The sequence below is a fragment of the Jaculus jaculus genome, chromosome 3, assembly GCF_020740685.1.
Source record: "Jaculus jaculus isolate mJacJac1 chromosome 3, mJacJac1.mat.Y.cur, whole genome shotgun sequence".
Lineage (NCBI taxonomy): Eukaryota > Metazoa > Chordata > Mammalia > Rodentia > Dipodidae > Jaculus > Jaculus jaculus.
The window spans coordinates 159,090,884-159,118,346 of NC_059104.1; the positions used below are offsets into that span (position 1 = coordinate 159,090,884).

Sequence of the window (27,463 nt, forward strand, 5' to 3'; positions counted from 1 at the left end):
CGCCCCCTGCTGCCTCAGTCTCTCACACTACCTAGGTGGGCAGGCCTTTGGGGGCAGCCCCTTGACTCTGAAAACCAATCAAATCTTCCCCCTACATTCCTGAATCTGATGAAAGACTACATTTTCAATCATTTTCAGTACAGACTCATTTGCTCATTCAATCACCCAGACATTTCCCGAATTGATGTTATTTGCAAGTATTGCAGTGTATCCCAGAATACAATACATAAAATATGGTTACTATTCTCCTAAAAGCCACTGCTCCATCTAGCAGGGAAAAAGAAAGAAAGAAAGAAAGAAATACAAGGCATATGCTGGTCCTTTGTTCATCTGAAAAGAAAATTTCAGGGTAGATTGAATTTAGATCTGTTGAGAACTTTCAGTTAACTTTTAACCTTAGTGTCTCCACTTTCTAAATCTTTTTTTTACACTCTTACTCAAAACTCATTCTGAACTCTTGCCAAAGATTTGGTAAAATCCTGAGGATACTGACCCCATTTAAAAAAAATCAATTTCCTTAATATTTTTGAATTACTGTTTATTCATTATTGATTGGCAGACTAATTAACTTTACTATGTTTCTGGCCATTCATGCATATTTGACAGCATAATTTCAAGGTTTTCTGCTTGCCTCTGCTTTATGCTTTGGGGTAACTTCTCACTTTAATTACATGTATGACTTTCCTTTAATATCTGAGTCTACCATGTGTGTATTACCTTTATACTTCCACATGAGTATTTCCTCTAAACTCTGGGTAACCAGGTGTGTAATTTGTTTTACTCTCCATTTCTCATTTCCTGGTCCCTGCTTTTCTCTCTACTATTCTTTCTTACACTGTCACCACTTGCTCTCAACTTTCTTCCATGGGGATACTCAGTACAAAGTCTATGTCTTCCACACAAGTGTGTGTTTCTTCTAAATCTTTCCACATAAACTCCTATATCCTATCTTCCATATTATTGTGGCTATGCTCCAGCCTCTTCCTAGACCTCCATTTTTCTTAAATGAATCTTATAGAGTGTGCTATGCCTTCCCCACAAATGTGTGTTTCTTCTAAATCTCTCTACATAAGCTCCTAGATCTTTTATGTGTTTGTGGATCTGCTACAGCCTTTTCCTAGACCAGAGTTTCCCTTAAGCAAACTCCACCAATTATGATTTCTATCTTAATATACTCAATAATTCATACTTTATCCTTCTTGAGTCCATTTTATTAATTCTTTGTTAAAATATGATAAGAAACTAAAATCAGAATTCATAATTTTGGGAGGCCCTTCCTGAACCCCCAAATTCTACATCAGTTTAATAAAGAAAGCAATATAAATGCAAGAGAATAATGGCAAATTATGCAAAACACAATGTTAAGACAATTGAAAATTTTCAGAAAAATCAAGTTAGAGCCATCACATGTAAGTATACAATAGTTAAGAAATCAGGTCTCAGTGACCATCAGGACTTAATCTATAACTCCACTATCTGTTGCCTGTATAACCATGAATAAATCAATCTTAATTTTTTTGCTAACATGTCAAATAGACAAACATATAATATTATTTCACAAGTTATTTATTATAATAAGATATAAGATAATCATATGGAGAACTGAAATAGTACTCAGTGAGTAAATATCAATAATTTTATCACCAAATGTTGAATTCATTATGGATACATTGATAGGCACACATTGGAAAGACCATTACCCAATTATTTCATTGACAAGAGAGATTGAACTGAGGGATGCAAGGATGATTGAGAAATACCACAACAATAAATTTTATTTCCACAACAGAATAAAGACCAATGGTCTTGTGATCATTTCAGTGGATTGAGAAAGAAAATATGGCAATATTTATACATTTCCAAGATAAAACTCAACACACACACACACCTTAAATGCCAGATATGACAAACTCATAACTAGCATCAACTACACAACATGGAAAACTGTGAAGCTTTCCTCTAAGACCCAGAAGAAAACATTGATGCCCATTCTCCTCACCTTATATCCATCACAGTACTAGAGGCTCTAATCAGATTAATTAGGCAAGAAGAGAAATCAAGTCTCCAAATTACAAAGTAAGATCCTAAATTGTTTCGATTAATGCATGGTTGATTTTTTTTTTTTTTTCTAGGTAGGGTCTCAATCTAGCCCAGGCTGACCTGGAAGTCGCTATGTAGTCTGGCCTAGAACTGACATTAATCCTACTGCCTCTGCCTCATGAGTGCTGGAATTAAAGGTATGTACCACCATGCCTGGCTATGATTTATATTATATATAGAAAGCCCGTTAGCTTCCAGCAAAGTCTTACTAGAAAAATACTTTCAGTCTTTTTGTGGGACATAAAGTTAACACACAAAAACCCAGTAGCATTTTTGCACAGTATCAGCAAACTACATGAAAAAGAAATTTTAGATATTGTCTCACTTATAGTAACAAAAAAATTTTTTAAAACTTGAAGATATATTTAACCAAGGTGAATGATACACACTGACTACAATAAGACATCAATGAAGAAAATTTAAGAAAAAATAAGCAAATGAAGAGATAATATGTATTTACGAATTAGAAAAAATTGATATTGTTAAAGTATTTCCAATATAAAAAGCAGTCTGAAGATTCAATGCAAATCCAATCTCTATCAACTGCCGATAACAAAAAGTACTTTTTTTTGTTTGTTTGTTTTTTTGAGTTAGGGTCCCATTCTAGCTCAGGCTGGCCTTGAACTCACAGTGATACTCCTACCTCTGCCTCCCAAGTGCTGGGATTAAAGGCATATACCATCACACCCAGCAAAATACATGTCTTTAACAGAAAAAGGAAAAAATATCCTAAGATTGGTATGGTACCATAGATGACCCTAAAGCCAAAGAAATCTTGAATTAAAAAGAACATAGCTGTAGGTGTTATGTTATCTGACTCCAAAATATATCACACAGCTCTAGTAACCAAAACCAAATAATACTGGTTTACAACAGTCACACAGCTCAATGCTGCAGCATAGAAAAGCCAAAAATGAATTCACACATTGATATCTAGCACATTTTTTTGAAAGGTGCCAAGAACATCCTCTTCATAAAATAATATTAGGAAAATTAAATATCTGCATGCAAAGAATGAAATCAGAAACACATCTCATACCATATAACAATTTGCAGTGGCTTAAAATGTAACTGTGAAACTCCAACCCATGAAAATACTGAAGAAATCAGAGAGGAAAATCCTCCATGAGCTTCCCCTGGGCACTCAGGTTTTGGATTTAGGTAACAAAGGCAAGAACAGGAAAAGAGAATGTACATTGAACTAAAAAGTGTCTGTAGAGCAAAGTGAGATAGCTGAGTGAAGAGTTAACTTAGAGGTAGCAGAAAACATCTGTAAATTATACATTTGATAAGGGGTCAATATGAAAACTATATATGGAACTCAAATAACTCAATGTCAAGAAAATAAACAAGAGTCTAGGGATATGGATAAGTAGATAAGAGTGCTTGCTGGGGAACTTTGAGGACCTGAGTCTATTACCCAGTACTCATACATGCTTGTAACCCCAGAAACAGAAAGTTTGCTGGTACTATTTAGTCAGCTGGTGATTCAAGGTTCAGTGTTTCTATCTTGGGAAATAAATCAAAAGATAGAGTTTACCACCTGACAGCCCCTCTGGTCTCATGTGTGCAAGCAGTGCACATGCATCTTTAGGACACATATGTACACAGAACACACTCATATACCACACGTGCCACATCAAAAGTCAATAATTTAAAAATCCAATTTAAAATGTGCAGAAAACTTGAATAGCTATTTCACAAAAGAACATATGACAGATGGTCAATAGATATAAGAAAAGTCACACCACAGGAATAATTATTAAGAAAATCATAATTCAAAACTACAATGACAGTTAGGCATGGTGGTACATGCCTCCAATCCCAGCACTCAGGAGGCAAAGGTAGGAGGATCTTGGAGTTCAAGGCAAGCCTGAGACTACAAAGTGAATTCCAAGTCAATTTGGATTAAGTGAGATTTTACCTCAAAAAAAAAAAAAAAAAAAAACTACAATGAAATATCATGTAACCACAGTTAAGATGTCCTTTAACAAAAGCCAAAAGAGCCAGGCATGGTAGAACACGTTTGTAACTGCAGCATTCAGGATACTGAGATAGCAGAATCATGAACTGCAGGCTAGCAGGGCTACATAACCACTTGTGGAAAGTCTGGGCTACAAAGGAAGAACCTGTCCTTTAAAAAAATAAAGAAAAGGGCTGGAGAGATGGCTTAGCAGTTAAGCGCTTGCCTGTGAAGCCTAAGGACCCCAGTTCAAGGCTCGGTTCCCCATGTCCCACGTTAGCCAGATGCACAAGGCAGCGCACGCGTCTGGAGTTCGTTTGCAGAGGCTGGAAGCCCTGGCGCACTCATTCTCTCTCTCTCCCTCTATCTGTCTTTCTCTCTGTGTCTGTCGCTCTCAAATAAATAAATTAAAAAAAAAAAGAAAGAAAAACATATCAGTCTACTTTGGTGTTCACTTTCAGAAGCTTCTGGATTTCTGCTCTGGTGTATTGAGTATCCTCAGTGTCAGCCTCCGTCACCCTGGCACAAGTTAACAGGCTCATCATGGAAGCAACACTCTTGCTCATCTCACCACTTCCTCTGTGTTCTTACCTGGGCCCCGGCTACTGTGCTAGGTTCATCTGCTGTCCTAGAGTCAGCTATCTATTCTTGTCTTGTTGATAGATTTAGGTTGTCCTCAGTACTCATTGCTTTCTGAAAAAGAAAAACCGAGTCTCCAACAGATAGTGAGATCAGGATAGGTAAAGAATATAAGCATTGTTGATTTAGAGATATTTTGATGGGTAACAACACATACTATATGCATATAAAGTTTCAACTTAATTTTAAAAAGGGAAAATGATATCAGCTATTGGCAAAGATACCAGAAAAGGGAATATTTTCAGACTGTTAGTGGGAATGGAAATCATATCATCAAGAAATATTTTGGAATTTCTACAAAAAACTAGAAGTATGGCATATAGCATTATATCAGCAAGCATATATCCAGGATAAACAAAATCAGTTCATCTCAGAGATTGCAGTAATGTGTTTTATGATAGTCAAAATATGGAATCAGTCCATGAATCCATGACTAGAGAATGGCACAATGGAATATTATGCAGCTGTGGAGGAAAGGAAAATTATGGCATTGGCAACATGGATGAATCAGGGGCCAATATGTTAAAGGAAATAAGCCAGGTTTACAAAAGACAAATCCTTCATGACTTCAATAGCATGTGAAAGCTGAAAAGATCAAACTTGTAAAAATAGGGAATAGAATGGTAGTTTCTAGAGTATGTGGTAGTTCAGGAGGCATGTGGGTTTAGTAGAACTTTGTTAAAAGATATAAAGCCATATTTTGATAGGATAATTTCAAAATACATATTATATATAGGACATGGTGATGGTAGCTAATGACAATGTATTGTATTTTTGCATAATGTGAGGAGAGAAGACGTGTTCTCACCACATAAATGACTTCATGAAGTGAAATATATCTAGATAGATTTAATTACTTTACAATGCACATTTTGCTGAGGCTCAATGTAGAGTGCTTGCTTACCATGCATGGGACTCTGACATCAATACCCAACGTCAGAGGGAGAGATAAAGAAACAGAAATTAAAATAACTTTCAAGCTGCACATGATGCATAGACATAATTTAACCTGTCACTTTAAAAAGTAAGTTTGCACTTAACTATTTAGAAGTGCTTCTAATTTAATTATACCAGAATTCATAGTATAAGCATAAATTGAGCTTATTATGTAAGACTTTTAACAATAAAAAGCCACAAACATAGTTATGCTTATGTAAAATAATTATTATAAATCAATATCAAAATTGCCAACACCCTCGACAAATCACAAAAAAAGACATAATATCAAATGAAACTGAGAATATTTGAAATAACTACTTAAAACTATTGTAATGAAAATGTCAATGGATATTGAGTTTAGTCATCTACTTGACAAAGATTAGGACAATATCATACTCCAGTGGACAATAATGGGGTAAAATGATGGCTCTAGAATACTACTAGATAGGATTTACATGCCCAGAAAAATTTGGAAGGCAACTGGGTAATAACTATTAGCATAAAAATGTTTTTAACCATCTATTCATTAATTTTTACTCTAGGAATAATAATTTGAGAAACAAACATACATTATTTATAACTATTTGTATCACAGCATTGTTTGTGTTGGTTGACATATCCATGAGATGTAATTTAATTTAGCCAGGAGAAATTATTTCCTTTTAGCATGTTGAATGATGGTGCAACTTCTCACAACAATAAATAAAATATTACAAGAATTAAAATTAGTAGGTACTCCAATGCCTGCAATCCGTATGTGCACTTATACATAGTAAGAAATGTATCAAGTTTATCTCATGTAGAAAAACTTCAAGTGATGTTTCAGTTTCATATAGTATATTTTCAGAAATTTTGTAATGATCTACAGCCTTTTATAATCAGAACAAAAATTAAAAAGATTTTTTTCAAAGATAATTTCTCATATATTACCTACTGCTTTCATGGGATTTATTGTAGTTAAAAATTTGTATAAATCTTGGGGCTGGAGAGATGGCTTAGTGGTTAAGTTGCTTGCCTTCAAAGTCAAAGGACCCATGTTCAACTCCCCAGGACTCACATAAGCCAGATGCACAAGGGAGTACACACATCTGGAGTTTGTTTGCATTTACTGGAGACCCTGATGCTACTGTTCTTTCTCTTTCTCTCTACCTGCCTATTTCTGTATCTCTCTGTCTCTCTCTCTCAAATAAGTAAGTAAATAAAAAAATAAATAAAATACTTTAAAAATTGTATAAATCTAATGATAAATTTAACCTTTTGATAATGAACATAAGACTGTCTCTTTTGGAAAAACTTGGATGTGGAGAACAAAACAGAGGTTGCAAAATGATTCTTCAGAACAGCTGGGGACATCATTCAGAAATGTAGTCTGTTTAATGTTCACTGCTCTTTCATAAGGAACTAAAGTGAAATATGAGTCTTGGCATATGTTCTTTTCTGCATGAAAGCTTACTAAAACCCCTGGTGTATTTCAAGTGATAGGCACCAAAATTTTACTGTCCCTACTATACAGTTTGTCATTTTATTATATTCAGCTTAGCCTTTATAATATACAGGTTTTTTTTAATATTTTCCCACCTCTGTACTCTAGAGGTATTGTATATTTTTACTCATTTTATATATTACCTTCCATTCATCATTTTTATTCTTTGGATGTTTTACCTTCATATGCACTCTAACTTCTCTTACTAGACTATAAATTTGATGATGTATCTTGGACTAAAGGCATTATACATGGAGGTGAAGTTTTGTTACAAGACTGAGTGAACAGATGACGAATTTGCTATTTTGTGGAGTATTTTTAATTATTTTAGGTCATATGTTTTCTCAACAGGATTGTTGGCCTTAGGAAGGCAACAATTCCTTTAACCCTTGAAACTGGGGAGGAGGTGACCATATGCTCAACTGAGAAAAGGAAGTCTAGGCAGTGGTTAAAGTAAAGGATGAGACCTATGTAGGAAATAAACATGGCATATTTAAGACACAGGAGCAAAACAGGGAAACCTGTATTACAGGGATAAAGTTAGTAGTTTTGTATTTTGTAGCTTTTTCATAAAATTTGAAACCTTATACAATGTACTTATTGCTTTGCATATATCAAATTAGATAGATGTTTTGATCAGTATGCAAATTATATGATATATACATTAGCAATTTTTTAAAGATAACATTACATGATAATTGTTTTGTAGGGTAAAAACTGAATGATTTTTACATCAAATTTCTGTGTTAAAATTAACTGAATACAATGCATTCTTTTCTTACATAGCTAATGCCATCAAGTCTCATTATCTGGTCAATAACTATCTTTCTAAATAAAGTTACTAAGAATTTGGCCATGGACATTTATAGAATTAGTTGAGTAAATTTGAGTTGCCTTACCAAATGCCCAGAGACCTGGCACTGGGTTGGTCACCTAGATTATAATACAAAGCTAGAGTATTGGGACAAAAGCTTTCCTGCTCAGAACCCAGTGTTTCACCCTCCATTGGCGAGGCCTGTACTCATTCTCATAGGCGTTAGTTCTTACAGACAACCTCCAAATGAGCCAAGTTGCCTTAATGGAAGTGCTGGAAGGAGTTTACTGTTACAGAGTCAAAAATGTAATTTGAGTTGTGCCGGCAGGAAACAAATTGATCATTTTGCTCCACATTCCTGAATCTGCAGCAGCCTTTCCCCATCAGGGAAGATTTTCTTACATGATGCAGATGAATTCCCAAATGGTCCTACATATGGAGTCCTAATTTAGATTTGCTGTTAAGTCCTTTGCTATGTTATCAAACAGTGGTTCTGCCCTTTTTAAATGCTCAATAATAGTGGTATAGTAGGCTGATAGGTGTTATTTCATGCATGATCTTTGGCGATAGCTTCTTTTTCAATTAAAAATCCTTCAATTTTCTTACATTCTGGCAAAGACAGTGTAAAGCGTCCCGGGGATCTCTTAGAATTGTTTGGCTGCCAATGGCTGCAGAGATGAATGTTTTAGAGCTTAGACTTTAAAACTTTGTTTCCTAAGTCAGCAGCAGAAAATAGAGTAGAAAATCAATTTCTGAAATCAAAATTAAGTACCATGGGTAAGTCTGTTTCTGCATGAAAACCAAATAAATGGGAAGGTAGGATTGATTGGGTTTTCTTAAATTCTTTATTGATGTACTTGCAAATGCAGGCCAGACAGAAACATATGCCCAAAATACATTGTTAATGCTCACACTGTTACTAAATATTCAACAGTGACAGTAGCGGGCAAGTGTGAAGTTTCATTAAGAGAAATTGCTGTAGGTGAGAGATAAAAGAACAAAGTGAGGTAAAAAGAATCGGAAAGAAAATAGAAGTTTTGCCAAATTGTCCTAGTTTCTTCCACCTCATAATTTTTGAAGCAATTTTGTTCTTGCCAATCTTTCATTTTAAGAAAAAACAGATAAATTTCAATTTTAGGTGTTCTTTTATGTATCAATAGCTTCATTAATATGTAGTCGTGTACTGCAAATGACACATGAATAACTTGATAGATTTGACTTAGGTATACCATACACTCATAAACACATCATGACATTCAAGGTAATTGATATGACCATCTTCCTCTCATATTTCCACGAGCTCTTTTTGAACCTTATCTTTTTGCACCTTTTATATCAGTGGTAGTTAACCACTGACAACCTATCATATAGGTTTCTTTGCATTTTCTTCACTTTTCCATGAGTAGAATTATCCACTTGTCTTCTTCTTCTTCCTCTTTTTCTCTTCTTTATCCTCCTCCTCCTTTATATTCTTCTTCCTCCTCCTTCTACTTCCTATTATTATTGTTATAACTTTGACCTTACTTATTTCACTCAGCCTTGTTTATTTGGAGATTCATCTGTGCACTTTACTCATTCCTTTTCATTGCTTAATACTATTTCATTGTGCAAATATCACAGTTTGTTTATTCATCTATCATGGACATTTGGGTTGGGTTTTTCTAGTTTGCAGCTAGTACAACTAAAGCTGTTATGAAATTTGTGTATACTCTCTGAACAAACATGTGTTTTCCTGTGGATTTTGTTGACCATGAATGACCTTTCTATGTCTTATTGTAGGTATATGTTAAAAAATGTTAACAATTGACAGATGTTTTCACTGTGGTCACATTGTTTTTACATTTCCAGAATGATTGATCCATTCTACAGTTGTGTGTGTGTGTGTGTGTGTGTGTGTGTGTGTGTGTGTGTGTTTGTTTCTCTCTCAGAGTCTGGATACTTCTTCCTTGAATCCAGTTGGTAGTAAGAACATACTGATTGATTCTGAGGAAGCATCTATCTCCCACATGCGGGCCTTTCTCTGAGTCTAGCCTTTGTGCCGTGTCATGTTCCTTGGAGCTTCAGCACTGTGATTCTTACTGAAAATTAATCACTCAGCTATCTAAGTGGGATTTTCACAAGATTTGCAGATGGGGCACTGGTTTGTGTCTCCCTCTATCCCTAGGAATTCTCTTTTACTTAAACAACCTTGGGTGGAACTGCCTCTATGTGGCACAGCCAGTCATGAATAAATTTTTTTGAACTCCTTCTAACCTTTTGAAGAACAGAGTTTTAAAAGGACTGTGCCAAATTCTAAGGAACATGAAAAGGGATATAAAACTCAGAGATTGATAGCAAGTTTGTATCTGGACCCTCTAGCATGCTTTCAAAACTGTACATCCTATCATAAGGAAAGCACATACCATTGGTAGCATCTTAACCTTTCCTGAACTCTGAACTCTGAATCAGGCTGTATCTGGTATTCATTCTGACTATTGTTAGTCAAATGCCTTCTAGCAAGCCACTTAATTTCTGAGTTTACTCTTGTGTAGACTGTAACAAAAATAGAAGTCACCTGACTGCTTTGAAAATTGAATAATGTAAGCACTTGCGTATTTGATTTCTTAAAATTGGATAAATGTTAATTTTAATAGGCATTTTATCCACACATAGCTGCCAATGATAACATCAAGTATATGTATGTCCATGAACATTTTTTTTTTAAAGTTTTAAGTCCTACTTGGTCTGAAAATACATGAAACCCATAATTTCCCCCTGGTTCTCATCATTTAGTCTTACTGTATTTTCTACACTGCTTAAAGTGAAAATTTTTGATAACCACATCAATTGCATAGGCTTTTAGCTTTCTTGTACTTTTACTTGGGCTTTCACAGAGTTTATAGTTTAGTATGAGAAATACAGTAAATAGATCTTTATAAACATCAATATGGTGCTAGATATGGCCTTAAGCTGTTTCTCTACCTCAACCTGAAGCCAACATATTAAATTCCATTTTAAGCCAATATCTTTATTCAAATTCTGGACTTACAAATCCATTAGCTTACTCAAGGTCCCCAGTTAGGTGGCCAATAGGTATCTTATATGCCCTGTCTAGTCTAGAACATAACTTCTTATTTTTCCTACGAAGCTTTTTATATTGTCATCCTCCTCTATGGCCTGTGGTGAAATTAGCCTTTTTTGCTTCATAGACCAAATAGTTTGGAATCATCTATGGCTCTACTTTCTCTCTCATAAACCATACCCAATGTAAAAGCGCATCTGTTGGATCTGTTTTTAAAAATATGTTCAGAGCCCAATCAGTGGTTTTCTTTTTTTCCCCTCTGTGTGGATTAGTTTTTTGCCAAGTGGCCATTCCTTTTGAATTTGACAATTATAATAGTTCTGCACTGTTCTGCTGCTCTGAGCCCTGACCCCCTGCAGTTATAATTTTCTAAATAGCAGTGTGAACCCAAGAAAACATTATTCACATCATGTTATATCCCTGAAATTGATCCTCATCTTATTCATAGCAAAAGTCAAACTGTCCTCAGTATATGAGAGACTAAAGGATCCGTTCAATATTCCTATTCGCCTCCCTCTCTGTTTTTCCAACCACATTTCATACCATCTTCTTCCTTATGCCACTGGCTCCAGCCACATTGGCCTCTATACATTCTTCAAATCATCTTGCCATATCCTCTTAAGACCTTCATATGGATTAGTTTTTCCCTAAATATCTTTCTGGCTCCTCCATCCATTTTTTATCTTTGCTCAAAAATTACCTTTTCAGTGAGGCTTTTTCTGAACTATCTCTTCCAAATCCACTAAAATGCAAAGTTTTTGATGTTTGGATTGTCATCTATTTGTCACTTTCTTATACACATGTGTTGCTTAAAAGCTGGCTGGTGTACAGCAAAACTCAAATATGTATTTGTTAAATAAAGGGATAAGTGAGAAAGAATTTCTTTCATCCTATTATTTACTAGATATGCATTAGCCTACACTTCCCAAGTGAATATGAATATATCAAGAAGTTAATATACCATGATCTCTTTCATTTTTCATATCAATGAGGAAATCTCACAGGGCACAGGTTAAATTTCCTAAAGCAATCTGAAGAAGACATATCAAATAACTTGGAATGATACGTCTCATTTTCAAAACAAAAAGAAACAAAACTAAAACTAAATGTATATGCTTTCAAAAAAGTTCACAAAGGAAATTTAAAAGCCTCTTGGAAATTATTGATCATGAAGAATCTATAGACACAATGGGTGAGAGAACTAAATCTCTAAATATATTTAATGAAAGTATTACAAAGGCCTGTGAAATAACAAACAAAAAAATAGTTGAAGAGACATGGGAAGAAGTAGAAAGTACAGTAAGAGAAGATGGTACTGAAAGGCAAATTCTTTCTTTGATTTCAGGTAGCTTTGAGTCCCCTGGGCTTAAATCTTTGGCTGTTTTTCAATACTGTTGTTAATCCTGTATATCGCTTATCAGATTTTACAGATTCAATCCTCAGTCATCCTTTTGCTCACATATGGTATAAATAATTCTCTCCACGTACCTGCATATCTTAGGAATGAAGAATCCCATTTTGGAAAAGATGGTGTGTTCTTTGCTTTCATTGGATGGCCGGCCTGCAAGGAAATCAATGAAAAAAAAAAAAAACATTTATTAATAAATGGTTTTACAATGGATAAAAATGTATTGCCTTATAGGATGAGTTGGGGACCTGCAGCTAGTCTATAAGTTCAGGAAAGATTGCTTATTTTGTGTTTTTGACTTTATTGCCACCATATGACACTGAGGAAGTCCATCATCCCTGACACTTCTTCTTCCTAATCTCCTCTGTCCTCACAATGAAACACACACTGGTGTTGTCTAATTACAAAAGGTATATAGCCTTCTATTTGCTTTTTGGGGCTGCTCAAGTATATCTCATATTTTCAATCTTTTTTTTTTCATTTTTTGCAATGCTGTTTCTGCTGGCAAACAAAGCTAGTGTTCTATTCGGTTTTATAAGTCACATATCCAATGCTCATTGTTGAACTAAGCTGACTTTATTGCTTCCAGCTCTAAACTAATGTTACCAAAACTCAGAGACCTTGCTTTGCTCTCTTTTTTTATTTTGTTATCATATGCCATCAGATAACGTCTATTGTATTGTTACATGGTGTCCTAAATAAAAGGATATTGAAGATAAGATATGTTTGGAGACTCTTCAATCAAGGCAGGGACAAGTTATTACTAAAAGTATAATTCTCATAGGCAATGACCTTGGATAAGTCACTTCATTTTTATAGGATTTAGTATTTTCAGGCTTTAAAAGAATGATTGTGTGACTCAAGGGTTGCTTGTGAGGATCAAGTGAGACGAGAGTGTTTCCTAAAGTGTGTACTTCAGATGATGCCTGGCAGTCATTTTGTAAGTCATAATGCAGAGAGATTGCACATCCATGTTGATGGCAGTGCTATCCATTGGCTAAGTTATAGAGCCAACCTAGATGTCCATCAACAGATGAATGGAGAAAACGTGGTACATGATATAATTTTATTCAACTGAAAAGGAAAATGAAATCATGAGCTTTGACCAAAAAAAAAAAAAAAAAAAAAGGATGGAGCTAGAGAGCATCATATTAACCAAAATAAGCCAAACACAGGAAGATAAATATCTCATTGTCTTTTTCAAATGGAATCTAGAGTTAAATGTACATACACAAGGCATGCACACATTCACATATCTGTGAGTGTGGGGGGGGGTATGTGTAAGTCATGGTAGTAGAAAGGCAACCATGAGAGGAGAATAAGAGATGTAATGGGAGGGGCATGGAATAGGATAATGCAGTGCATGTGACATGGTAGTAGATGGCAGTAGGAGAAACTAACTAGAGAGAACAATGGGATCAGCAAAAGGGGAGGGACCTGGAATGGCAATGGAGAAAGGAGACAAAAACAAACTGTATAATGATATATCTGTGAAAATGCTATCATAAAACTCAGTACTTTTATGTTAACTAAGTAAAGAGATTCATAATTTATATTTCAATGGAAAGAATAAAATGAATTGTTGCTAAAATGTAAATTATCAATTCTTTTCAATTAAACTTTATTTGTTTTTATTTTGTTTTAGTATTGTTAGAATTTTTGTGTGATTTTCATATTTGTGGGCTGGAGTTTAGTACGAGAAATTTATTGGGCTGGAGAGATGGCTTAATGGTTAAGCGCTTGCCTGTGAAGCCTAAGGACCCCGGTTCAAGGCTCAATTCCCCAGGACCCACATTAGCCAGATGCACAAGGGGATGCATGCATCTGGAGTTCATTTGCAGTGGCTGGAGGCTCTGGCCCACCCATTCTCTCTCTCTCTCTCTCTCTCTCTCTCTCTCTCTGCCTCTTTCTGTGTCGCTCTCAAATAAGTAAATAAAAAATAAACCAAAAAAAATTAAAAAAATATTGTATCTATATCTATGTCTGTCTATCTATCTATCTATCTATCTATCTATCTATCTATCTATCTATCTATCATCTATCTATCGATACACACACACACACACACACACACACATATACATACAGGGAGAGAGTGAAATTGTAAGGGAAACAAAAGAGAACTAACAGAGAAAGAGGGATTGGGGCTATGTGGAAGAATATGTCCTCTATGTAATATATACTTATATGAAAATGCCTAATTCAACATAGCACTATGTACAATGAATATACACAATGAAGATAACAAGTATAAAAGATATCAAGTTGGTCAAATGAAATTTTATAAAGTTAAGTATGCATCAAGCAGAGGCAGTATGTATATATGTCCAAAGTAGGTGATGTTAAATAAATGTTGAGTTAATGGATGTCCTATACTTTACTGGAAAAAATACATTTTCGTGACAAAATATTTTCATTTCATGTAAAGATGCTTAATGGTCTCCTTGCCTTTCCTTTCTGTTCAGTCATGAAGGGTAAAACAGAAAAATGCTATTATGTATGTTTCTGTAGAACTGTGTATATTCTTTAAGCTAGAGAGGTTGCAATTAATATCAAGAATATTTCCAGCAACGATATCTGTAGTTGACATTTGCGTTGAACATTTCAGCAGCTGCAGTTTCTGTTTTATGTAGGTGGCAGGATGGAAAATGAAATGAGTTGTATGTTTTTGCTAGTGGGTCTCATTTTGAAGAAAATGAAAGAGGGAGTTTTTTTATTTATTTATAAATTGGTTGTGTTTATTCAATTTTTCAAACTATTACCAGTACCTCTAGAACATAGGAAGTTATAATATGAAAAGTTTGACATCTTGTAGGCCACATATTAACAAGTGTTAGTGATTTGCATTTATAAATGATGTTTTTCAAAGCACTTTGTGTCCTTACAGTGACTTTGATTTATCTTTATCAGTATGAAGGTTAGAATGGGGCAAAGAAGACATGAGTGAGGGATAATGATATGTGCTGAATTTGTGTTTCTGTAGTGCCTTCCTTTCCCCTTCTAAAACCATGATTGAATTATAAAGCTGTATTTACTCCTTTTTTCATTCATCCATGAATAGCTATTAGATTATACATAAACTATTCATTGGATTCGTACTATGTAGACAAACTATTCTGATCTCTGAAGATATGATAATAAATATTTGGGCATGATATTTATAAAGTATCATTTAGAGGAAATACAACATCAAGACTATCAAATAGAAATAAACAAGAACTAAATTTGCTTTATGTGTTACATGCAAAATGAAATAGGAGGAGAGCAATGAGCTCCATGCAGAGATTACCTGAAAAGGACTCACAGAGAATTCTTGAGCCATGTTTGATAAGATGTGTCAGATCTAATCAGGTAAGTCTGATGGGGAGCAGAAAGAGAGGTAGAGAAGTAGGAGCACAGGCAGCTGAGACAAAAGATATAAAAACCTAAGTGCACACAGTATAGCAAAGAGAGACCATGATTTTGTGAATAGTGAAAGGGATGATATGTCCTAGCTACAACTTTCTCAAAGGGAGTAAAGTTAAAAGATTGTCATCTTACCAATGAATTCCTCAGTCAAGAATGTCAGAAACTGAATTTAGACATCAATTATTCAGAGGTTGGAGAGATGGCTCAGTAGTTAAAGGTCCTTGCTTACAAAACCTGACAGCCTAGGTTCAGTTTCTCAGTACTTACATAAATCACGATGCACAAAGTGGTGCATTTATCTGGAGTTTGTTTGCAATGTCAAGAGTCACTGGCACACCAAATCTCTCTCTCTCTCTCTCTCTCTCTCTCTCTCTCTCTCTCTCTCTCTCTCAGCTTGCAGAGAAATAAAAATATTAAAATGAAAAAGAACTAAATTATACTACCCAAGTTCTAAAACTGAGTATGCCTCCAAATTCCTAGTATAACCACCCCCTATGGATGGTAGGAATTCTGATGTAGAGATAGAAATACTGAACTCCATGAATATTCATCATTTGGAAGTCTATGGGTAGTGTTTAAATGCCTCTGCTGCATAGTTGTGGAATGCATGAAAATCCGATATCTGAAAACAGTAAATAGCATTCTCACCTGAGCTGTTATTCCTTCAGCATGGTATAGCTGCTTCCACAAAAATGTAATATATCACCTTGTTTATTGCAGTATCTTTTGTGTCCAAAAGTCAAATGTTTTTTATGCATTCCATTATATGTTCATTCTTTCTTGGCTGCAAACTTGATATTTTTACACTTTGCCCCTCATCTATACCAGCTCAGCTCTACATTCCTTTTGGTACTCAATGCCTTGTCTGTCTATGTCCTCAGTTGTGGCACAATTTAACTTTTACCATGTAGGGAAAATCGCAGCATGTGGATTCAGAACTATGGTATAAATTCAAGATCCATTTGAGTTTTTATTTCCGTAAGGGATCTTTAAAATGAATAGAGGTTCTGAGAAGGATTGGGAAGGAAACGATTCAGAAAGCTTTGGAAAATCTTTTTTTAGGCTACTGAAATAGAATCCTTGGAAACTGAAAGTTTTTAAATTTATGAGAGATTTTAATGAGCTCTTGGAAAAAGTTTTATTTTCTTAACCAGTGTAATTTAAAAAAAACAAAGAAGAAAAAAGAATAAAGGTAGACTTTCCTAACAAGGTAGATGATTAAGTACAAATATGAAAAGAGGTTAAAAAAATCATTCTTTAATCCTTCAGAATGGTAGGCATACATTATCTGTACCATTGTGGATTTTGTATTTCTTGGCTATAGTTTTGCATAAAAATAATAGAAGTGATTTATGGAACTCAGACTACGTTCTAGAAGTACTCTAGGTAGATTTATGTATTATCTCATTTGTTCCTTATTTTCAACAAATGTCATTGATTCTGTTATCATCCTCATCTTAAAGAGCCAGTATAAATTGTCTTATGTCACAAAGTCAGTGGCAGTCATCATCTCACAGCTAAGTTTAAGTAATTATTATATTATGGTGACTTCTGTATGTCACTTGGATTAGGTAATGTGCTAGACTGTCTTGCATGAAACACCTCACAATAAATCATCTGATATTTCACCACACATGCTCATTAAATGCTAAAGCCTCATGTGTAAGTTAAATTAATGATTTCATGGCAAATTAAGAAGTAAGCTACTTTGACCTATACATATTGTGTCCAATATGTTTATGTACATATTTAGGTCACAATGACTGAGCTATCAAGCTGACAGTGGCATTCCAAGTATAGATGGGACTTGATAAAGGTCCTTGGGGATAAGAGTGAAGGGTTTTTGATACCCATGCAGACAAGACACTTGATCATAGATTCACCAAAAAAAGGGATAATGAGGTTCTTCATAAAACTTTGAAAAGATTCTCATTGAATGAATGGTCTTCTAAAAACCTTCATTCACCATTCCAGAAAGCAAAAAGGTAGTATGCTCTATTATGTGTGGAACGAGAACATACATATATATATATACACACACATATATATATACATATATATACATACATATATATATATATATATATATATATATATATATGTATAATTTTTATGGATAGGATAGCTCCTAGAGGGAATCAGCAAGATCAGTCCCCCAGGATAATTAGGGAATAAAAATATCTGATAAAGAAAATGAAGTATGTTTTAAATCAAACCCATGAAAGGAGGAATAAAAATTATAAGAACAGGGGCTGGAGAGATGGCTTAGCAATTAAGGCACTTGCCTGCAAAGCTAAAGTACCTCAGTTTGATTCACCAGGATCCATATAAACCAGCTGCACATGGTGGCACGTGTGTCTGTAGTTTGTTTGCAGTGGCTGGAAGCCCTGGCACGCCCATTCATTCTCTCTCTGTCTCTCTCTCTCTCTCTCTCTCTCTCTCTCCCCTTTCCTTCTCCTTCTCCCTCTTTCCCTCTTTCAAATAAATAAATAAAAATAAAATACTAAAAAAATACAAGAACAGAAGATTGTGATAAAAAGACCTGCTGAGTTTTAAAAAGAAATTGAATTCATTAACAAATAAATACTGTTACATGCTGTCCAGCCTGGTAGTACATGCTTGGAATCCCAAGGCTTAGAAGGAAGAAGCAAGTAAGTGGTCCATGAGTTCAAAGCAGGCTGGGCTACTGGATTAAATGATAAGACCTCTCAAAATAAGCAACAAGCATCACCAAACACACACACACACACACACACACACACACACACACACACACACATGCATACACAATCAAGACTGGAGACTTGGCTCAGTGGATAAAGGGTACAGCCAAATAGGCAAATTCTGAGTTCAGGTAAGAGGCTCTGCCTCAGTAAAATCAGGTGAAGACCTATGAAGTAAAATGCTAAACATTAATCTCTGTGCTACCCTTGCACACACATGCATGGCCAACCACATATTGCCCCCACACACTTATGAACAATCATTCACACATACATACATCATACCAACAGACATGTGAAAAAAATAAAACACAAATACTTTTGTTATAAAGAAAAACACAATAGACTAAAATAAGTAGAAAGTGAAAAGTAGATCTGGGTAGCACATGTAACCAGTCATGTAATACAGAGGACAATGTAGAAGAATAGGGGTAATATGAAGCAATTGGATAGGTAGAATGAAAAAAAAAAGTTAGAGAATCTTAAATAGAGAAAATACTAAAAGTGAGCAATAAGATAACAAAAAGAGCTAATGGTTGTAACTTTTAAAAATTACTCAGATTAAGAATTACTTTAGGATGGAGTAATGGCTTAGTGGTTAAGGTGTTAAGGTATTTTCCAGCAAAGCCAAAGGACCAAGGTTCCTTTCCTCAATACCTATGTAATGCCAGATGCACAAGGTAGTTCATGCATTTGGAGTTCATTTTCAATGGCTGGAGGCCCTATAGTGCCCATCTGACACTCTCTCAAATAAATAAATAATGAAAAGAAATGGGCTGGGCTGGAGAGATTGCCAAATGGTTAAGGACCAATATGCATAAAGGCCTGGAACATTATTGTATATACACACACACATATCATCTAGACATATGACTTTGGGATGTGGCAATCCAGGGAGGAAAACGAACAGCATTCTTAAATACTAAATAAATACATCTGGCCATGCATATGGAGGGGAAATACATTCCTATCTCCTCTTTCAAAGAGCAAGAAACAACTTAAATATGCTTAGGGAAATCACAAGTTTAAATTGTTTAGAAGAAATAAAATAATTTTTTGAATTTAGAAAAGGGTAACATATTTAAGATACAAAATATGCAAACATAAATGATTTTCTATTTCAATACATTTAGATATTTATGAAAGCTTTGTATGGTTAAACGTGAAATAAAAGACAAATCAGTGCTTGGGAGCTACTATAATCAAAGACTATATTTAACAAAGGACTAATGTCCAGTAATAAAGTACTTCCATAACTCAATAAGAATAGAACCCTATTTTAAAATGGGCCAAGGCTACGAACAGAAGAAAGCCCAAATAGCCAAGAAATGTGACAAGATGGTGAGTCTCTCCAGTAACTACAAAATTGCATATGAAGAGATGAGGATACAGCTCAGTAGATGATGCATTGCCTAGAATGCATGAGCCCAATGTTGGACCCCTAGCCATACATACTCACCTCCTCCCACACCCATACCACATTAAAACCAAAAAATATGTAACATATTATGTGATGCCCCTTTGCCATTTAGAATACAGGACTCTTATAAAGTGATAATGAAAACTGGAGGGCACTTTATAATAAATTAAACCTGGACACATACTGTGTTCTATCAATTATACTTGAAGTATAATGAAGAAAATCATATGTGTCTAAAGCAATGGCACAAAAATGTTTATTGAACACTAGTTTTAGATAAAATAGAATGAGGTTGTATAAAGAGTTTTGCCTCTATTTTGAGGATTCTTTTTTTTAATAAAGTATTCTGAAATGAATGTGGCAAAACATGAAAATGTATGAGGTCTACGTGGTAGATACATGAGTATCATGTTACTTGGTATTCTGTTATTATTAGACATTTAAAAGAAAAGAGGAATGATATTTTAAATCATCAAAGAAGTCATTCTGATGGTGTTAAGAGCAGAAGAATAAAGTTTAGCCCATTTTTACTACAAGCAGTGGGCTCATTATTTTCAGTAATTAAAAATGTTCTTTCCACTTTTGTCCACACTACACACATATATTTGTGACTAGGCTAGTAGGCACATGTTGTCATTGGTTTGCAGGTATGTTCATGAAGATGACTAGTGATCATTTTTCCTATTGCCTGTAGGGATGAAGCATGAAGGGAAATTCTGCTGTTTCTTGGCCTTCTAATCTTTACTGGTTTTAACTATCATTTTCTGTTTAGTTAGCATTTGTAATTAGCTATATCTCATCCAAAAAAATAAAAAAGAACAATGATTTTCTCCATGATTCTCTATTGAAACTATTTATGGACATATCTGTGTTCCCAAATATATAGTACTTCATGTAAGGAGAAATTTTATTTTATTAACTTAGAAAACTTTATACTGAATAAAATTTTATAGAATAGAATTGATTGACTTGCATATATTCTCGTATAGAAGACACACAACACAAAAGTATATTGAGTACAGTATAATTGCTTTTCTTTTTTACCCCTACTATCATGTACTGAGGTAACTATTGTCAACATTCTGCATTGCTGTGAGTTGAAGTTAAATCTTATTCCCAAATTCTATGTAGTATATATTGAATACTTGCTGTTTAATAATTGGCTAAGATCACATGCGAACCATGGGGTATCAAATATGTATTGGAAATATGTAAATAGCCAACCAAATATCTTTACAGGAGTTTAACTTTAAATATCAATTGATTTGTATGTCAACATAAATTTCCTTTGCTTTGTTTTCAACACTAAGCAAACTTGTTCAAGTTCACAGATTTTAGTTACTATGTAAGGTTTAATTTTTTACTCTGTTTTTAAAAATAATTATGCATGGTATATTTGAATAACTTTATAAAAGAAAATCACTCACATTGTGGACAAATAATGTAGTTGCATAAGATATAAGTGAAACTATAATGGAGTCTGTTTAGCTAGTGATCATGGCCAGATGGAAACTGTCTGGAAATCTGTGTGCTTACACAAAGGTGCTACAAGTTATTGAGCTTAATCAGCAGAGCAGTGGTTAGAGACAACTAAAATTAACTGTAGACAGCTGCCACCTTCCTTTTAGCAGATACATTTACAACCACAGCCAGAGGATGGTGGTTATATAAACATGGGAATAGCTTCATTCAGTTGACATTGTATCTGTGTTTAAAAGGTAAAAATGTATGTCTTCTTATTAATCCTCCTAGTTTTTATAGTTTATAACTTTCCAGCTTTGTTATATGCACATTACAATTATAGTTTGAATATCTACACTTACCTATGCATTTTCATAATACAAGCATATACCTCAACAATCAGTGTTGTAGTCATCACTGTCTTCTCTACCTCCAGTTGCCTGCTGATGAGACAATAGTTACTGTTATTCAGTTAAGTCTCATTTGGTAAGCTACATATATTTTTCTAAAGAGTCCCATCCTTGACAAGAGAATTAAGTCTTTTACTCAAGTGTGTGAAAAGGACAAAATCAGCAAACATAATGACCAAACAATCAAAAATATCTCCTGGCTCCAGCCTTTATGATATAGGAAATTTTACATTTATGAAGATACTGCAAAATTTCATCAGTGGTTTGAAAGTTGAGTATTTTCTTGTCATATCTCTTTGTTGACTGATCTGTCTTCAAATATTGAAATACCATCTTGATTTAAAAAGAATTTTTCTTTTCATTCTTTTACATACTTTATTTTGGTCTATAATTGAATAGTCTCTGAGCAACAAAATGCCTTGGACCAACTGTGTGCAGAAATAATGAGTACCTTTAGCAACAAAGTACAATAGGGTAAACTGTGGCCTTGCTGAGAAGCTCTTTGAAGCCCAAGCAGGAGTTATCGTGTATTTATTTATTGTATTCCTAGGGTACTTTTCCTCCAAGAAGTACAGGGTTTTATGTGGAGAATTTGCACACAGGTTGTCTAAGAGTGTCAAAAGGACATTGAAAGGAAGTAGCTCAGGCAGAGAGTGAGAACAAAGACCCGAAGTAGTCTCTGTGGAAAACCAAACCCTGGGTGGCAGCCAGACTTATCAAAGAAGGTAGAAGGTGCTGGGTTATACCCAGGGTGTCATTGCTGGCTTTTCAGAACACTGAATCACTTCACCACAGTTGGTGATTCTGGTGAACAGTAGAGATATCCCTTAAGATCTCACGTGAGTACCCACCATTAGAATCATAGGCTCTTGACATAGGAAAGCATTCTAAAAACCATCTACCTAGTTCTCTTAATTTATGCATAAAGAATAAAGGAACAGGTTAGAAACAAACTTAAGGTCAGAAGCCAGATCTTATATTTATTTCCTCAGCAAATCCTCATGGGATAGATACTAAGAAGTGCTCCAAACACAAGTAGTGAGTGACATGGGCCATGTCATCAGAGGGCTAAAGACCAATCTACCCCGCGCTGCCTCCTCTACCTCCACTTGCCGCTGAGACATCTAATACACTTTAAAATGTGCTTCTCCATCGACTTCAAATCCAAACTTTTTGAGAGATAGACCCTAGCCACCTCATCCAAACCTCCTGATGGAAGTGACTTTGTTCAGAGAAGTAAGTTCTCTTCCAAGTATCTAAAACCCTGTTGACCCCGTGACCCATGTGTGCTCATAGTTCTGTCAGATCTGCTAGGAAAGCTTTCCTGGGTGGAGTCTTATTGGCTGTCATGGAAGGTAGGCTCCCCTTGCTTAACGTGAACCGTTTTTTGTTTTTTTTTAATCCTTTTACAATTGCAAAATGGCTAAGGTATTATATTTCACTGGACAAAGTACCTGTTTCTTCAGTTATTTTACCTTAAAAGTGCACTTGCCCCTTTAGTATTGGAAGTTACTGCAAGAAAGCCTGAGAAAGAGGGAAGGAAGGAGGGAGGGAAGGAAGAAAGAGGAAAGGAGGGAGAATAAAGAAAGGATGGTAGGAAAGTAGGGGAAGAGGGAGGAGGAAGGAGAAAAGGAGGGTGGGAGCAAAGAAGGAAAGGAGGGAGGGAAGGAAAGGAGGGAGCACGAGAAGAAAGGGTAAATGTTTCTATTTTAGTTTCGATGTAGCTTTAAGGTACTTTGCATACTTAAGTTCCCCAGGCTGAAAATCTGTGTATTCAATCATTTGAGAGGTAAAAACGAATTTGGACAAGTGACTAAGGACCTCTGTTGAGGCATTGGGAAGGGAGCTCCATCCTGCTCTCTTTGCCCTTTGTCGTCGGTCAGATTCTAAAGAAATAGTGTGCCTCTCTCTCAAGCTGTGGGCAGAGATGTAACTTTCCTTGTTCGAAAGGGACCGGGGATGGGGAAGGCAAGGATGTCACGTTCCCGCCATCCCAGCGGTCATCTCGGAGGACCTGTGCGGAATTTAGGCTCCAGGGTTACCTGCTTGTGCCTGCAGGGTCAGAGCCTCGGTGCCCGGCCTCTCCGTGGTGTCCACGGGCTCTTATCTTGGCTGATTGACCTGTGAGGCTGTGTGTGGCTCTGCCTCTACGTGGCCACTGCCGCCAGCACGTACGGTCAAGACGCGGAAGCGCAGCGCGTGGAATTTTCTCTGAGCGAGAGCCCAGCGCTGAAGGTGAGCGGGCTCTGCCGAGTTTGACTGCGGCTTCCTTCTTCCTCCGCACACACACGGAGTTTGGTGGCCCCGGTGCGGAAGAACCGCAGACGGAGACTTAGCCAAGTGGATGTGTGCGAGTGAGCCGGCTCCAAAGCTTGCGCTGCCTCTCCCAGACCTCCTGCTGGCAGCATGTAAATGTACCTGCAGACTGGCCAAACAGGACGGGGACAGCCTTTCCCCTCAACCCCTCCCTCCTCCCACCCTCTCCCTGGCAAAGCAGCATGAGAGGAGCCCAGAAAGCAACAGCCTGCAATTGACAGCTCCAGCCCGATTCCCATTCCTCCGGCTCGGGCTCGGCTCGCCTGGAGCCGAGGTGGGAAGCGGATCGTGCCTCCTCCGCTTCGTTGTGAATCTCCACCCGCATCGCTATGTTTGCCTCCATCTGGTACGCCAAGAAGCTGGGTCGCAGGTTCGTGCACAATGCCAGGAAGGCGAAATCAGAGAAGGTACGGGATGGGAATGAGTCGGGATGGAGATAGCCTTAGCAATGTGCCAAGTGTGTCTGCTAGGAGGTTTCTGATCTGAGTACAGGCATGGTTTTTCTTTATTCCCTGGGGACGAGACCCCATCTCTCCTTGAGAATGTGGTCCACGCCACTTAGGAAGGGGTAACTCTTAGAGCCTACCTGGAGAGGGAGAGGGTAGCATTTAGGGTTAAACAGGATCCGAGGTGGCTATCCGAAACGTTTGGCGAAATCAGTTGAGTGTCTCCACTGAGATTTAGTATTTCTTTAAATTGAATAGGATGGGAGCAGTCTGCCAGCTGCAATTCGGGAGCTCTCTAGTAAACTTGTTGCTGCACCGTATTATTTTATTACTGTGATCTTTGATTCTGACAGAGCATTATACATCCCTGTGCTGCCTCTGGTACATGTGTTCTGGCCTGTGTCCTAGGAGACTATCAACAAACTCACAAGACGTCCAGTGCTTGAGAATATATATATATATATATATATATATATATATATATATATATATATGTAAAATGTTTCAACAAAATCATTTCACAAGTGTTTTCCATGAGCAAGAATGATATTTATAACCAGGTGGTCATCTACAGAGTGTGGCTTTGCATTTCTTTTCTTTCTTTTTTTTTTTTTTTTAAGGATGGATAGTTGTTTTCAGATAATCTCTGTATAGATTTACCTCAGTAGTTATGTTTCTCTAAGAAATTAAAATGGCCTGTAAGGGGAAAGGCCCATTACAGATGAGTATAACAGAAGATGAGGATTTACCCCTTCATTTTTATTCCAGTACTTTCTACAGCACTGGCCAAACTCATATTGGGAAATCAGTATCTTAAATTTCATAGGTATTGGAGAAACTTCCAAAGGCCAGAAGATCTTGTGGAGCTAAGAGCATACATATAACTCTGAGGCTGTGATCTTTAGCCTGCACTCTTTCTGCCTGACATATACTCTTGAGATTGATCCAGGACATCTCTATGTGTCTGTGGTACAGTTCTTTTGCTCAACTACATGGATGCCTTAGCTTTAACTTGCTGTTCCTTCATTCAAAATGAAACAGTGATAAATACAGCAGAATGCAGTGATAAGCCAAGATATGCTAGTACTGTCTGATGAGAAAATACCAGTGTGGTTCTGACATTAAGGCTGTAGCCTTTCACATTGTCCATCTCAGAGAGTTGCCAACTGATAACCAGCTTGGTATTTATTGACCCTCTGCTGGAGAAGAGGGAAACAAGGACAAGGATAAAATTGGCCCTTTCCCTCATTCTGTATACCATGAATAACAGTATTGCGACCTACCATGTTCTAGTATCATCTATACTGAACAGTTGGTTTGGGGTTGTTTGTTCGATTTATTGATTGTTTCTAAAATAATTTTTAAGGGAATCAATTCATCAGAAATCTGAAGAACTAATTGGTTTTGTATGAAAGCACATTGAAAAAGTGTTTACTCCTAAGAGTGTGTGTGTGTGTGTGTGTGTGTGTGTGTGTGTAGGTTGTAATCGATGACAAGACTGTCGGGCCACAAAGAGCTCTGAAAGGCATTGAGATATAATGGCTTCTGGCAAATTAGTAGCCAAAGAAAAGTTGTGATTACAAAAGCTTCCAGCACCACTTAATTCAGGGTTGGGCTTGAAGGTAGCAGCTAGCAGTTGGATGATATTTGGTATAATGGACTTCATAAGGTGTCAGTATAGTGATGTAACATGGACTCGGCTTCTTTGGTGTGGGACAGAACCAGCAAGGGACATCAGAATCTGTCCTTCATTTCTGTCCTGGATAATGCTTAGAATGTAAGACTAAAGGGTCTTGATTATTTATGTCACTCAAAGAGTAAGAAGCATTCATATCAGGAAATCAGCATGAAAGAACAGAAGTTTTGCTATTAGAATGATGAGATCAATGAGAAAGATATTAACTATAATGCCCTGTGCTAGCCAAGGGGGCTTAGAGCTGCAAGGAGCTAATTTTGAACACTGGGTGATAATATCCATCATGAAAATTATATCCTTTTTGGGGGGGGGGGTTGAGGTAAGGTCTCATTCTAGCTCAGGATAACCTAGAATTCACTATATAGTCTCAGGGTGGCCTCGAACTCACATTGGTCCTCCTACCCCTGCCTCCCAAGTGCTGGGATTAAAGTTGTGTGCCACCACACCAGGCTAAATTACATAATTTTTTTAATGAAGTTTGTATTTCTAGAAAAAAAAAAATAAAAGTATGCCCCTTGAAAAAACCTAGGCCCTCAGCCAAATATTTGGTGAATGGAAACAGTTTATTTGTTCTGTATACCTCATTATATCACATGACTTGTTTAACCCAAATACTGTGAATTAGTACTTTTATCTAAAAAATTAATAACATACTTTGAGAAAGAAGTTAATAAATAATGTCACTGGATGAATTGATTTACAAAAAATAATACTAGAACAATAGAGGTCAAATAGTAGTAAACAGTTTCAGGGGCTGTGAATTGCTTCTAAAGATATGTTGGCATGTTTTATCACCAAATGGAGGAAAGTATATAAAATGAATATATATTGAATTTATTTCATAAGTGACTAGTATATTTTCTTGTGAAAACCATTTATACATTCAGATCATTTGAGATGATAAATGCATGTCATAAACTCTTCTTTTTGTGTATTTTATAAATGTTTATTTTTCCTTTCCTACTTAATTAAGCCAATCTGTACCCGTTATAGCCCTATTTTAACATTCAGATATGTTCTGAGAAGTATTTTCCTGAAGACTGGGATTAATTGAAGAGCTAATTAGGAGTGGGCAAACATAAATGTCATCCTAACCACACAGTATGCCTTGTTTTTGGTATTTCTGGATGCCAGGTCCACTGTTTTCCCTTAGCTAATGCCAGTTCAGCTTAATAG

At 36.1% G+C, this 27,463-nt stretch overlaps 1 protein-coding gene across 17 annotated transcripts in view; it reads left to right on the plus strand.

Moving 5' to 3' along the window:
• The window catches only part of Dlg2 (discs large MAGUK scaffold protein 2), a 1,944,997-nt gene that overhangs the window by 1,026,910 nt on the left and 890,624 nt on the right, over window positions 1–27,463 (plus strand). The window contains exon 1 of one of the 17 annotated variants that reach the window (XM_045145587.1): window positions 23,994–24,552. The exons of 15 other annotated variants lie outside the window; for them this stretch is intronic. In XM_045145587.1, the coding sequence (XP_045001522.1) occupies window positions 24,475–24,552 (78 nt within the window). In that variant the 5' untranslated portion in view covers window positions 23,994–24,474. Of the gene's footprint in view, window positions 1–23,993; window positions 24,553–27,463 lie in introns of those variants that run through there. One more of the 17 variants, XM_045145588.1, reaches the window with a different exon arrangement.